The sequence below is a fragment of the Caretta caretta genome, chromosome 5 (assembly GCF_965140235.1).
Source record: "Caretta caretta isolate rCarCar2 chromosome 5, rCarCar1.hap1, whole genome shotgun sequence".
NCBI lineage: Eukaryota > Metazoa > Chordata > Testudines > Cheloniidae > Caretta > Caretta caretta.
The window spans coordinates 29,262,471-29,275,607 of NC_134210.1; the positions used below are offsets into that span (position 1 = coordinate 29,262,471).

General features: G+C 45.5%; 1 protein-coding gene across 2 annotated transcripts in view; it reads right to left on the minus strand.

Moving 5' to 3' along the window:
• TTC33 (tetratricopeptide repeat domain 33) overlaps positions 1-13,137 on the minus strand; it is a 114,816-nt gene that overhangs the window by 56,931 nt on the left and 44,748 nt on the right. For both annotated transcript variants that reach the window (XM_048849964.2, XM_048849963.2), the window contains exon 3: positions 1,641-1,722. In XM_048849964.2, the coding sequence (XP_048705921.1) occupies positions 1,641-1,722 (82 nt within the window). The remainder of the gene's footprint in view (positions 1-1,640; positions 1,723-13,137) is intronic.

Sequence of the window (13,137 nt, forward strand, 5' to 3'; positions counted from 1 at the left end):
GCTCACTGACTAACTAAACTAACTTAACAGCTAAATAACTACAGGTACTAACGCTGAACGAATGAACAGTTCTGGGGACGAGCTATAGCAAAGCTGGAGCAGAGCAGTTCCGACACACCTTCACTGGCGGCAAGAAGGAACTGAAGATGCGGGGAGTGCGCAGCTCCCCTTATACCGCGCCAGGCAGGCGCCGCTCCAGGGGTCGCTCCCCCCTATGGGTACTGCTAGGGGAAAAACGTCTGGCACTGGTGCACGTGGCGAGCACGCACACCTATTGGGGAATACACATGAGCAATAACTCGAAGAAGAATCTTATTTTTCTACTTAGGCAAGAGGGAGACACAAGCACATGGACATGCATAAAATAATGGTGTCCAGTAACTTTGCCACTGAAGCCATACAAAAAGTAAGTCACTGTGAGGTCAGCAGTTTTCTTAGTCCACACAGCTGATACTGCTACTAACTGGGTGAAACCTTATTATGAGCTGAGATACAATCTAGTTCAAAATGGTGAGTGAATATGTTCTTTATTTAAGGTAGTTGTATGAGACATTGAAGGACCATACCTAAAACATGGACTAATACAGTCTGCCAGAAACCAGCACCATGTGTGGTTGCGGGGGGGGGGGGGTCACTTGGTATTACAGTTAGGTGTGTGTACAGGTGCAGGTGTGTGACTGAACACACAGGAACTGAGAAGAGACAAGAACAAAGCAAGAGGCAGAAGCAACAAAACAAGAAAGCCAAGAAGTAGCCTGTGAGCACAGTATAACCCTGGGGAAAACTGGAGAGTTTTGGGTCTGTTGGCTAAAGAGGTCTGGAGCTATAAACTAAGAAACTGCTCCTTTTGTTCGTAGTTCCTCCTGCCTTTGGAGAAGCGGAGCTTTGTACTTTCCTTGTAAATAAACAAGATTGCATCAAAGAGAATACCAGACTCCATAAATTTCTACTTCTAACTGGAAAGTCCCCATGGCCCCAAAATTTCACTAGCCGCTTGAACAGAAAAGGGACATTACATATCAAAGTTTCAGTGCTGTGTTGGTGGTTGCTGGAGCCTTAACCCATCAAAACAGCCCTGAAACAGAGCCTGGATGGTTGAGACCAATGAATGTATTTGACTAAACGCATTTTCCTCCAAAGTTTGTCTGTGCCAGTAAGTGGACACCAAAATATGGGGCATGTATTTCATATACCATATATTCTTTTTTTGAAGGGGGGGTGAGAAAAAAGGAAGGAGGTGGCAATAAACTAATTCTTCAGTAAGATCATATGGATTATTAATGGCAGATTCGGAGATCTTTACTTACCTGGAGTAATGATAATAAATATAATTTTTCAATGTCTGAATTTAAAATTTACATTTAGACGTTGAATTCATACCTGGACAGAGATGTTATTATGGCACACTTGGCAAGGGTAAAAATACTCTAACCTGTAGAAGATTCCCTGTTATGCTGAAAGAGGAGAAAGGGATCTATCCCTGATCCTATAACAAGCAATATTTCTTCAATTCAGTGGCTCATGTGCAGTTGCACTCTCCTTTTACATACATAAGTGGTGACAGGGTTTTAGGCATAATCTGTTTAAGACTACAATATAACTTTGGATTTCTAAATTAACAAAGAATTTTCATGAGTTACCTGTGATTTCATTTCATAAAGTGCAGCATCTTCTGGAGTTAACTGAAGTGCTTCATCCCATTTGTGAACAGCTTCCCAGTACCTGTAGTTATTAAAACAATATTATGTTCTCACTATGTTTATGAATCGTTTAGACTGGATATTTCAATTGATATCATCCTCACCACCAAAGTATTGGCGCATCTTACAAATATTAATATTTGTAATATCTCAAAACACCCCACAATACAGGGAACTATTACCTCCATTTTACAGATGGGAGAACTGAGGCACCGAGAGATTAAGAAGTAGGTGTTCAAGTGCTCAGGTCTGACAACCGGAGCCAGATTTTTTACATATGCTCTGAACCCAACAGCTTCCACTTATGTGCAGAGTTTCAAAACAGATCAGGACTCAACATGCTAGGCTCATTTGGAAAAAATAACTACTTATTTTGATGCCTAAAAGATGAGCTCTCTTGAAAATCTGACCCTGATTGTGGGTGCCGAGCGCTTCTGAAAATCTCAGTGACTTGCCACAGGCCCCATAGTAAGCCCTTGGCAGAACTGAGAACTGGAACCAGATCTCCTGAATCTCAGTCCAATTCCTTAATTTCAAAACCATCCTTCTTCTCTGTCCCTTGATTTGGGATTAAATAGTAGCAAATCTCTTTTAATCACAACCAAAGAAAAAAACATCCCATCTGATCACTCTTGACATAGATCTCCTTTTAAAATTCTTTCCAGTCTAAGAAGCCTACTAAAATTTGGCTATCCATTTTATTTTTTCTACTGCAACTAAAGAGATACTCAATGTATAATCACTATATTGCATCTAATCATAATCCCTATTTTTTTAAAAGATCATATTAAAAAGTAAATCAAATTATCTTTCTTTAATTTCAAATATGACAGAATATTCTGTGTAAACCGGAGCACTGACTGTGGTCTTAAAATTTAAAGATTCAGTCATCAACGTGACTGGGAAAATATTTGACTGCTAGGCATTAGGTTGTCCTCCAACAGTGAACATGGAAAGAAGCAGACTGAAAATGAAAAAGGCTAAGGCTTTATCTATTAGACAAGTACTACTTAAGCTAAATTGATATATTTAAGATTTTAAATTGGTTTAAGTGTGTTTACATTAGGGGTTTCCACAAGTGTAATGAGACAGAATTTACATTAATTTCATTACACCAGTGCAATTTTTCTAACTTAGACAAGGCCTGAGATAAATACTAGGAATGCTGTTGGATGGGGCTCCACATATTCTCTGATCCCATGGCTGCAAAATCCACCCCCCCACACACACTCCCCGAACCCTTCATCCCTCACCCCCACATCCCAACCCTCTGCCCCAGCCCTGAGCCCCTCCCACACCCAAACTTCTCATCCCCAGCTCCGTTGGGTTACGGGCATCAACAATTTTCTTCAAGTGGGTCCTCAGAAAAAAAAGTTTGAAAACCACTGGTATAGACAACTGATTCATACATGTCCTGATCCATTGCCTGCTTAAGTTAATGGGAGTCTTTCCATTGACTTCTATAAGTTTTGATCAGGCCTATACTGTGTAAACTTTAACTGAATGTATCTATTTTAAATATACAGCCAAATTAGCCACGTATACATGCATGAACAGTGCAGCCTACCTTTCTCATGGATCAGTGTTAAAAATATCACACATTTTTACACCAATAAACTATTGTGCCTGTTAAATGCAATTTTCAAATGCACATAAAGTGATCAAATCATGATTTTTTCCACTGCATTCAAAGGCACTTGTCCTCAAGGAGGGCTTTCTCTCTGATAAATTTCAGCTTTTAACTCAGCTGCTTAGGTGCTAGACCTATTAAAATTAGTCACAAGATATATATACTGCAACTTTTTATGTAATATGTATAAAACTGGAAAAATTTTACACACACACATTTTTTCATACTCAAAATAGCTTTCAGGTGTTTTTATCCTATCTTTCTTAAAAAAAGAACAAAAACAAAAAAACTCTCTCTGGCAGGGACCAGGTCTGGAAAATTTCAGCCCAATAGATGAAGATTTCAGAACTTTATGAGTGACAGAAAACAGGTTATAATGGAAACCCCTTGGGCAATCTTAAACTATGATTGTCACTAGTGCTTCAGCTATAATTACCCTTTTAAAAAAGTTTACAGATGAAAATGGCTGACAACTATGTTTAGAATTCAAGTTAAATATAAGCCAAAGGGATGTTTCAATGTGTTTTCACATTTTCTCAGAGTTAAACCACCAACTTAGTATTTATGACCTCACTTCATTCTTAGTAGACAAGTGTCCACATTTCAGAAATCATCATTATAATTGCTGGCAATCTCAGTCGGGGTCGCAAGATGTCTTTTAGACTGTCAACACTTTGGGGCAGGGACTGTCATTTGCTATATGTTTGTACAATGTCTAGCACAGCACTATCACAATATAAATGTTAAATAGCAAAAAGGATTAGATAAGCATGGAAATCCCTCAGTTCAATCATGAGTAAGGCTGTGAGTTTGTCATGGGGGTCACAGAACTTCCGTGACTTCTGTAGCAGCCAGCGTGCCTGGCCCCGGAAAGCTCAGGCAGCCCCTGCGCCAGTCGCACCGGCCGCTGCTGGGGCAGTCTTGGGTCACTGTGCACGCCCCTAGCCAGTAGCAGCAGAGTTTGGGTGTGGGAGAGGGCAGGAGGTGAGGCACGGGATGGGTTGAGGTGAGCTCTGAGCGGCACTTACCTGGGGGGGCTCCCCGGAAGCAGTGACATCCCCCTCACTCAGCTCCTAGGCGGAGGCATGGACAGGCAGCTCTGCACGCTGCCTCCGCCTGCAGGCACTGCCCCCGTAGCTCCCATTGGCCACGGTTCCTGGCCAATATGAGCTGCAAAGCCAGAGCTCTGGGCAGAGGCAGCATGCAGAGATGCCTGGCCATGCCTCTGCCTAGGAGCTGGGCAAGGAGGATGTCGCTGCTTCTGGGGAGGCACAGAGCCAAGGGGTGCTCTCCCAGCTATTGGGACAGAATGATGAGCATTAATTTCATTAGCACTGCTCTCAGTTCAACCTATGAACTTAAGGCAGAGTGATCAAAGAGGAAAGACCACTGTCGGAGAGCAGCACTCCAAAACTACCTACTTGAACTGTAGGGAAAGCAGAGTAGGATTGAGACCTATTTGTGGGTAGGGGCTGTACCAACTACAGAAAAATTACTAGTTCTTCTGACCCCACCACTGACTGTTGTTGCTTATGTATAAATAAGACATTTCAGGTGTAATTCATCTGACCCACTCTCAAAGCATCAAGTTTATTGTTAAAAATGTAAATACGTCCATTAGTACAGAGGTACAAACTGTGGTCCGTGGAGCACCCGTCGTCCGTGAGCTCCACTCAGGTGGTCCACAGATAGTTCCCTCTAAGATGTGCGCCTGGGTGGCTGCACACAAGAGAATGAAAGCGCAGGCGTGGCTCCACTAATTAGGTGCCTTGACCCAGGAGAAGACGCATATGTAACATGAGGTGAAGGCCTTGGGGGGAATAGAGGGTAGGTGGGAGGTGGCAGTGGGGTGAGAAGAGTGGGTGGGCGGAATTTGGGACGTGCAGGGCTACAGTGGCCAGAGAAAGAGGTGACTTTCCCCAGCTCCAGGGCTGCAGCTGCGGAGGAGAGACGGTCCTCCTTCCCAGCCTCAGCTCTGTGGCTGCTGTGGTGGGGGAGAGACCCCCCTCCTTCCCAGCCCCAGCTTGGGAGCTGCTGCGGTGGGGGAGAGAGGGAGAGACGCCCCTCCTTCCCAGCCCCAGCTTGAGAGCTGCCATATCGGGGGACAGAAGGCACATCCATCATACGTCAAAGGTAAGACTATCGATATTAAAATATGAGTTGTGTGCTTTTATTTATAGAACAAAAACATGTTAATTATTAATTTTTTTTATATAGCGCTTTTATACAAAGCGCTTTACAACAGTTAACTAATGGTACAAACAACGTTTGGAAAGATCATTAAGTGGTCCACCGAGACCCTCAGCAATTTTCAAGTGGTCCGAGAAAAAAAAAGTTTGAGAACACTGCATTAGTAGAAAATCTATTTTACAAATATGCAGAAAGTTCATACACACTTTAATTCTAAAAAAATTATGCCATTGTTGTTCTACAAACAAAAAAGCCTCAAAGGTGAAGCATGCTGTTCAGAGTAATAATATGCAGCATGGGGGGGAATCTCCATGTAAACATGAAAGGTACATATTCAGTATAATCAGACCCTAAACATTATAACTGCTTTAGCTTTAATTAAGTAGCTCTGACTCCAAACTATTTGTAGATTAACAATCCTCTCTCTGAGAGTCTTAGCCCTGGTCTACACTAGGACTTTAGGTCGAATTTAGCAGCGTTAAATCGATGTAAACCTGCACCTGTCCACACAATGAGAAGCCCTTTATTTCGACTTAAAGGGCTCTTAAAATCGATTTCCTTACTCCACCCCTGACAAGTGGATTAGCGCTTAAATCGACCTTGCCGGCTCGAATTTGGGGTACTGTGGACACAATTCGATGGTATTGGCCTCCGGGAGCTATCCCAGAGTGCTCCATTGTGACCGCTCTGGACAGCACTCTCAACTCAGATGCACTGGCCAAGTAGACAGGAAAAGAACCGCGAACTTTTGAATCTCATTTCCTGTTTGGCCAGCGTGGCAAGCTGCAGGTGACCATGCAGAGCTCATCAGCACAGGTGACCATGATGGAGTCCCAGAATCGCAAAAGAGCTCCAGCATGGACCGAACGGGAGGTACGGGATCTGATCGCTGTTTGGGGAGAGGAATCCGTGCTATCAGAACTCCGTTCCAGTTTTCGAAATGCCAAAACCTTTGTCAAAATCTCCCAGGGCATGAAGGACAGAGGCCATAACAGGGACCCGAAGCAGTGCCGCGTGAAACTGAAGGAGCTGAGGCAAGCCTACCAGAAAACCAGAGAGGCGAACAGCCGCTCCGGGTCAGAGCCCCAAACATGCCGCTTCTATGATGAGCTGCATGCCATTTTAGGGGGTTCAGTCACCGCTACCCCAGCCGTGTTGTTTGACTCCTTCAATGGAGATGGAGGCAATATGGAAGCAGGTTTTGGGGACGAAGAAGATGATGATGATGATGAGGTTTGCTGATAGCTCACAGCAAGCAAGCGGAGAAACCGGTTTTCCCGACAGCCAGGAACTGTTTCTCACCCTGGACCTGGAGCCAGTACCCCCCGAACCCACCCAAGGCTGCCTCCTGGACCCAGCAGGAGGAGAAGGGACCTCTGGTGAGTGTACCTTTTAAAATACTATACATGGTTTAAAAGCAAGCATGTGAAAGGATTACTTTGCCCTGGCATTCGCGGTTCTCCTAGATGTACTCCTAAAGCCTTTGCAAAAGGTTTCTGGGGAGGGCAGCCTTATTGTGTCCTTCATGGTAGGACACTTTACCACTCCAGGCCAGTAACACGTACTCGGGAATCATTGTTGAACAAAGCATTGCAGTGTATGTTTGCTGGCATTCAAACAACATCCTTTCTCTGTGTTCTTTATCTCTCTGTGTTATCCTCAGGAGAGTGAGATATAATTCATGGTCACCTGGTTGAAATAGAGTGCTTTTCTTCAGGGACACTCAGAGGAGCCCATTCCTGCTGGGCTGTTTGCCTGTGGCTAAACAGAAATGTTCCCCGCTGTTAGCCACAGGGAGGGGGGAAGGTTGAGGGGGTAGCCACACGGTGGGGGGAGGCAAAATGCGACCTTGTAACGAAAGCACATGTGCTATGTATGTAATGTTAACAGCAAGGATTACCCTGAAAGAGTGTAGCCACTGTTTTATAAAATGTGTCTTTTTAAATACCGCTGTCCCTTTTTTTTCTCCACCAGCTGCATGTGTTTCAATGATCACAGGATCTTCTCCTTCCCAGAGGCTAGTGAAGCTTAGAAAGAAAAAAAAACGCACTCGCGATGAAATGTTCTCCGAGCTCATGCTGTCCTCCCACACTGACAGAGCACAGATGAATGCGTGGAGGCAAATAATGTCAGAGTGCAGGAAAGCACAAAATGACCGGGAGGAGAGGTGGCGGGCTGAAGAGAGTAAGTGGCGGGCTGAAGAGAGGGCTGAAGCTCAAATGTGGCGGCAGCGTGATGAGAGGAGGCAGGATTCAATGCTGAGGCTGCTGGAGGACCAAACCAGTATGCTCCAGTGTATGGTTGAGCTGCAGCAAAGGCAGCTGGAACACAGACTGCCACTGCAGCCCCTCTGTAATCAACCGCCCTCCTCCCCAAGTTCCATAGCCTCCACACCCAGACGCCCAAGAACGCGGTGGGGGGGCCTCTGGCCAACCAGCCACTACACCACAGAGGATTGCCCAAAAAAAAGAAGGCTGTCATTCAATAAATTTTAAAGTTGTAAACTTTTAAAGTGCTGTGCTTAAAGTGCTGTGTGGCATTTTCCTTTCCTCCTCCACCACCCCTCCTGGGCTACCTTGGTAGTCATCCCCCTATTTGTGTGATGAATGAATAAAGAATGCATGAATGTGAAGCAACAATGACTTTATTGCCTCTGCAAGCGGTGATTGAAGGGAGGAGGGGCAGGTGGTTAGCTTACAGGGAAGTAGAGTGAACCAAGGGGCGGGGGGGTTCATCAAGGAGAAACAAACAGAACTTTCACACCGTAGCCTGGCCAGTCATGAAACTGGTTTTCAAAGCTTCTCTGATGCGTACCGCGCCCTCCTGTGCTCTTCTAACCGCCCTGGTGTCTGGCTGTGCGTAACCAGCAGCCAGGCGATTTGCCTCAACCTCCCACCCCGCCATAAACGTCTCCCCCTTACTCTCACAGATATTGTGGAGCACACAGCAAGCAGTAATAACAGTGGGAATATTGGTTTCGCTGAGGTCTAAGCGAGTCAGTAAACTGCGCCAGCGCGCCTTTAAACGTCCAAATGCACATTCTACCACCATTCTGCACTTGCTCAGCCTGTAGTTGAACAGCTCCTGACTACTGTCCAGGCTGCCTGTGTACGGCTTCATGAGCCATGGCATTAAGGGGTAGGCTGGGTCCCCAAGGATACATATAGGCATTTCAACATCCCCAACAGTTATTTTCTGGTCTGGGAATAAAGTCCCTTCCTGCAGCTTTTGAAACAGACCAGAGTTCCTGAAGATGCGAGCATCATGCACCTTTCCCGGCCATCCCACGTTGATGTTGGTGAAACGTCCCTTGTGATCCACCAGAGCTTGCAGCACTATCGAAAAGTACCCCTTGAGGTTTATGTACTCGGCGGCTTGGTGCTCCGGTGCCAAGATAGGGATATGGGTTCCGTCTATGGCCCCACCACAGTTAGGGAATCCCATTGCAGCAAAGCCATCCACTATGACCTGCACATTTCCCAGGGTCACTACCCTTGATATCAGCAGATCTTTGATTGCGTGGGCTACTTGCATCACAGCAGCCCCCACAGTAGATTTGCCCACTCCAAATTGATTCCCAACTGACCGGTAGCTGTCTGGCGTTGCAAGCTTCCACAAGGCTATCGCCACTCGCTTCTCAACTGTGAGGGCTGCTCTCATCTTGGTATTCATGCGCCTCAGGGGAAAGCAAGTCACAAAGTTCCATGGAAGTGCCCTTACGCATGCAAAAGTTTCGCAGACACTGGGAATCGTCCCAGACCTGCAACACTATGCGGTCCCACCAGTCTGTGCTTGTTTCCCGAGCCCAGAATCGGCGTTCCACAGCATGAACCTGCCCCATTAGCACCATGATGCATGCATTGGCAGGGCCCATGCTTTCAGAGAAATCTGTGTCCATGTCCTGATCACTCACGTGACCGCGCTGACGTCGCCTCCTCGCCCGGTATCGCTTTGCCAGGTTCCGGTGCTGCATGTACTGCTGGATAATGCGTGTGGTGTTTAATGTGCTCCTAATTGCCAAAGTGAGCTGAGCGGCCTCCATGCTTGCCTTGGTATGGCGTCTGCACAGAAAAAAGGCGCGGAACGATTGTCTGCCGTTGCTCTGACAGAGGGAGGGGCGACTGACGACACGGCTTACAGGGTTGGCTTCAGGGAGCTAAAATCAACAAAGGGGGTGTCTTTACATCAAGGAGTATTTCAGGCAGGACTTCACGGAGGGTTCCAATAAGAAATGGTGCACCTAAGTTATTGTTCTTATTGGAACAAGGAGGTTAGCCTGGCCTCTGATTGATACATGGCTAGATTTACCTCGCTGCACCTTCTCTGTGAGTGACTGCAGTGTGACCTAGAGGAATGAGTCCCCTAGACAGGGGAGGGGGGGAAGCAAATGAGTACAAAACAAATCTGGTCTATTTCTTGTTTTGATCCACTCCATCTATCTTTTACATCTTTGGCTGGCAGCAGACGGTGCAGAAGGACTGCATGCCATCCACATCTCATGGCTGCTCGGCAGAAGATGGTACAATACGACTGCTAGCAATCCTCATCTCTTGCCTGCCTGGCAGAAGATGGTACAGTACGACTGCTAGCAATCCGTATCGCTTGCCTGCTCACCATAAGACGGTTCAATAGGACTGACTGCAGGACTAAAGAGAATGACCTGGTCAAGTCACTCCAAATTTAGTCCCTGCGCCCATGTCTGCCCAGGCGCTCCCAGCCAACGTGGCCAGGAGCACCTCGGACACGACGAGGACGACGACCAGTCATACTGCACCGTCTGCTGCCAGAAGGCAATGGGTTGCTGCTACTGTGTAGCAAAGCCGTATCGCGTCTGCCAGCACCCAGGAAACATAGGGTGACGGTTACCTGAGCGGGCTCCATGCTTGCCGTGGTATGGCGTCTGCACAGGTAACTCAGGAAAAAAGGCGCGAAACGATTGTCTGCCCTTGCTTTCACGGAGGGAGGGAGGGAACGGGGGCCTGACAATATGTACCCAGAACCACCCACGACAATGTTTTAGCCCCATCAGGCATTGGGATCTCAACCCAGAATTCCAATGGGCAGCGGAGACTGCGGGAACTGTGGGATAGCTATCCACAGTGCAACGCTCCAGAAATCGACTCTAGCCTCGGTACTGTGGAAGCACTCCGCCGAGTTAATGCACTTAATGCACTTAGAGCATTTTCTGTGGGGACACACACACTCGAATATATAAAACCGATTTCTAAAAAACCGACTTCTATAAATTCGACCTTATTCCGTAGTGTAGACATACCCTTTGGATCCTTGTCTGGATATGCAGCACTGATCCTGCTCTTGGTACACAACCTAGGGAACCCGTGAACGTTAGAAGACCCCTTAATGAGGGGAATCTGAGCTATGCATGGGGTGATGATAGAGAAGTGAGGATTCAGTTTAGGAGATCTGGGGGAAGAAGCCAAAGGAATTGGAGCTTCATTCTGAAAATCCACAGGCAGTTCATCAGAGCAGAGTCCCTTTCACCTACTCTTCCTCTAATCCAGTGCATGTGGAATGCTCACACACACACACGTGCCAAAACCTGTTTTTTTCCTTTTGTTCCCTGAATAGGAGAGACAGAATGAAGAAACAAAACAGGACAAGCAAAATAAATGTATATTAAAACTGGGTAATTAACATTAACTCCATATGATTGGTGCTGGTCATTCTGACGAGTGTTCATGATTCAAAGGGGAGGAAAGTGGGATGCTCAAGAATAGCTCGGGCTGCAGAAACAGAAGTTGGGGGAAAGCATTAGTGCTTCCCAACCTTCTCCATCTAATAAACCTCACAGGGCTTATCAGAAGGGGAGTTCCATTGATGACCAGAAGAGGTTCATCAGATGAAGAAGGGGAAGAAGAGTTAGTGTTCCCTGCCACACATACCATTGGGCTGTTCTTGAGCGCATGCCAAGTAAGAGTAACCTCCAACTGGAACCCACTTTCATAGCTCCCCAACCAATCACTGAGTCACTGGTGGGACAGCATGTGGGCATGGGGCAGAAGTGGATGTCCTACTCATGGGGGTTGGGGTGCTGTCAGCAATAAGGGGTGGGGGGTTCAGGAGGAAGCCCCCAAAACCACAGTTTATCCATTCTATTATTATTTTAAAAACAAAGGAAATTCTAACACAAAATCTCTATTAATATTAATGTTGCTGGCACATACCAGTGGTTTATCAGATGTGCTTTTCTCTTTAAAATAACCTTATTATATCTCTGAACTGTCCAGGAGAGGGCTAGATGTTGAAGAGCACATGGTTTTGGGAAAATCTGGGACTGGGAGTGTGTTGGGGTCAGCTTGCTGGTTGTAACCAAGCATGGTGGAAGCCAGCATGGGGCTGTGGGCTGCAGACCGGCTGCTGGGGTCAGAGTTGGTGAACCAGGCCTGGCTGCATAGCACACAGACGCTCAGGGTGTGACCTGCATACTTGTTGCTGACCGTGAACATCCCAGTCTGGGAGCTACAGTAGCAAAGCATTGTGAGGCACTCAGGGTTACAGGGTAAGAGGGGACAAACCCCCTGACTTGTTTGGATTGTACCCCAAACTCCATAACATCTTCCAAAAACATTTTGGACGGCTTTTTCGTTTTAATTCAAATGTTAGAAATCAAGGAATTGCACATCTCAAACAAGGTACCTTAAAACTCTGTCCTGAAAATAACAAGACTTCATATTACCTTATCCATAATTAATGAAGAGTGTAATTCTCTGTGACCACAAAATCTAGAAATCCTTGTCTGAGTGCGGCTCTTTTCAATGGTTATACATAGTACTTAGAAAAATTTACCACTTTCCAATTACACAAATAGCATGCTGAAGGGAATCATTCCCCATTCCTCCTTAAGGGACAGATCTGGCAAAGGGCTGAGGACTCTAACTCACAGAAGTGCTCAATCCTTGCAGGATCAAGCTTTAAACTCCATGCAGGAGTCAGTCCTTCATATACAAACTTCATAGGCTGAAATTATAATGCTTACATCAAAAGAACAAAGATTATTAAGGTCACTTAGCATCAGAGACACGCAATCAATGTTCAGTGCTGCACATCCCAAATAATACTCTACATAAAGAAAAGGGAAGATGATACACTAGCATCTGCACACAGGCAAAGTTAAGGTAGTTCAGGTGCCCTGTTAGCAAACTTAACTCTATTTTCTGGGTTTCAAACATTAGAGGGGTTTCATTTTTTTATCTGTTTACATTTTTCAAAGGTAATTTGTACTAAGACCAGTTGCAGCCTTGATATATGCTTTCAATTTTAACTCCAACTTGACATTTTTTGCGCTGGAAATCATACAGATTTATTCATGAAGCCTTCCTTTCATAGAGCAAAGTCAAACTGTATTCTGGGTTGAATTAAATGAATCCAATTTTACCCATCCCATTCACTAGAGTTGTGAGTTTACGTTTCAGCTTATATGAACTCGATGAAACTTTGGCAAGATTCCCAAATAAAATGCTGAATTTCAGAATTACATTGTATGTGTTGTTCTTGATGATGATAATAAATAATAACAATAATAAATAATATCACCATCACCACCTAGTTCTTATACAGTGCTTTTCTCAGTACATCTCAATGCCTTACAAAGTTCAG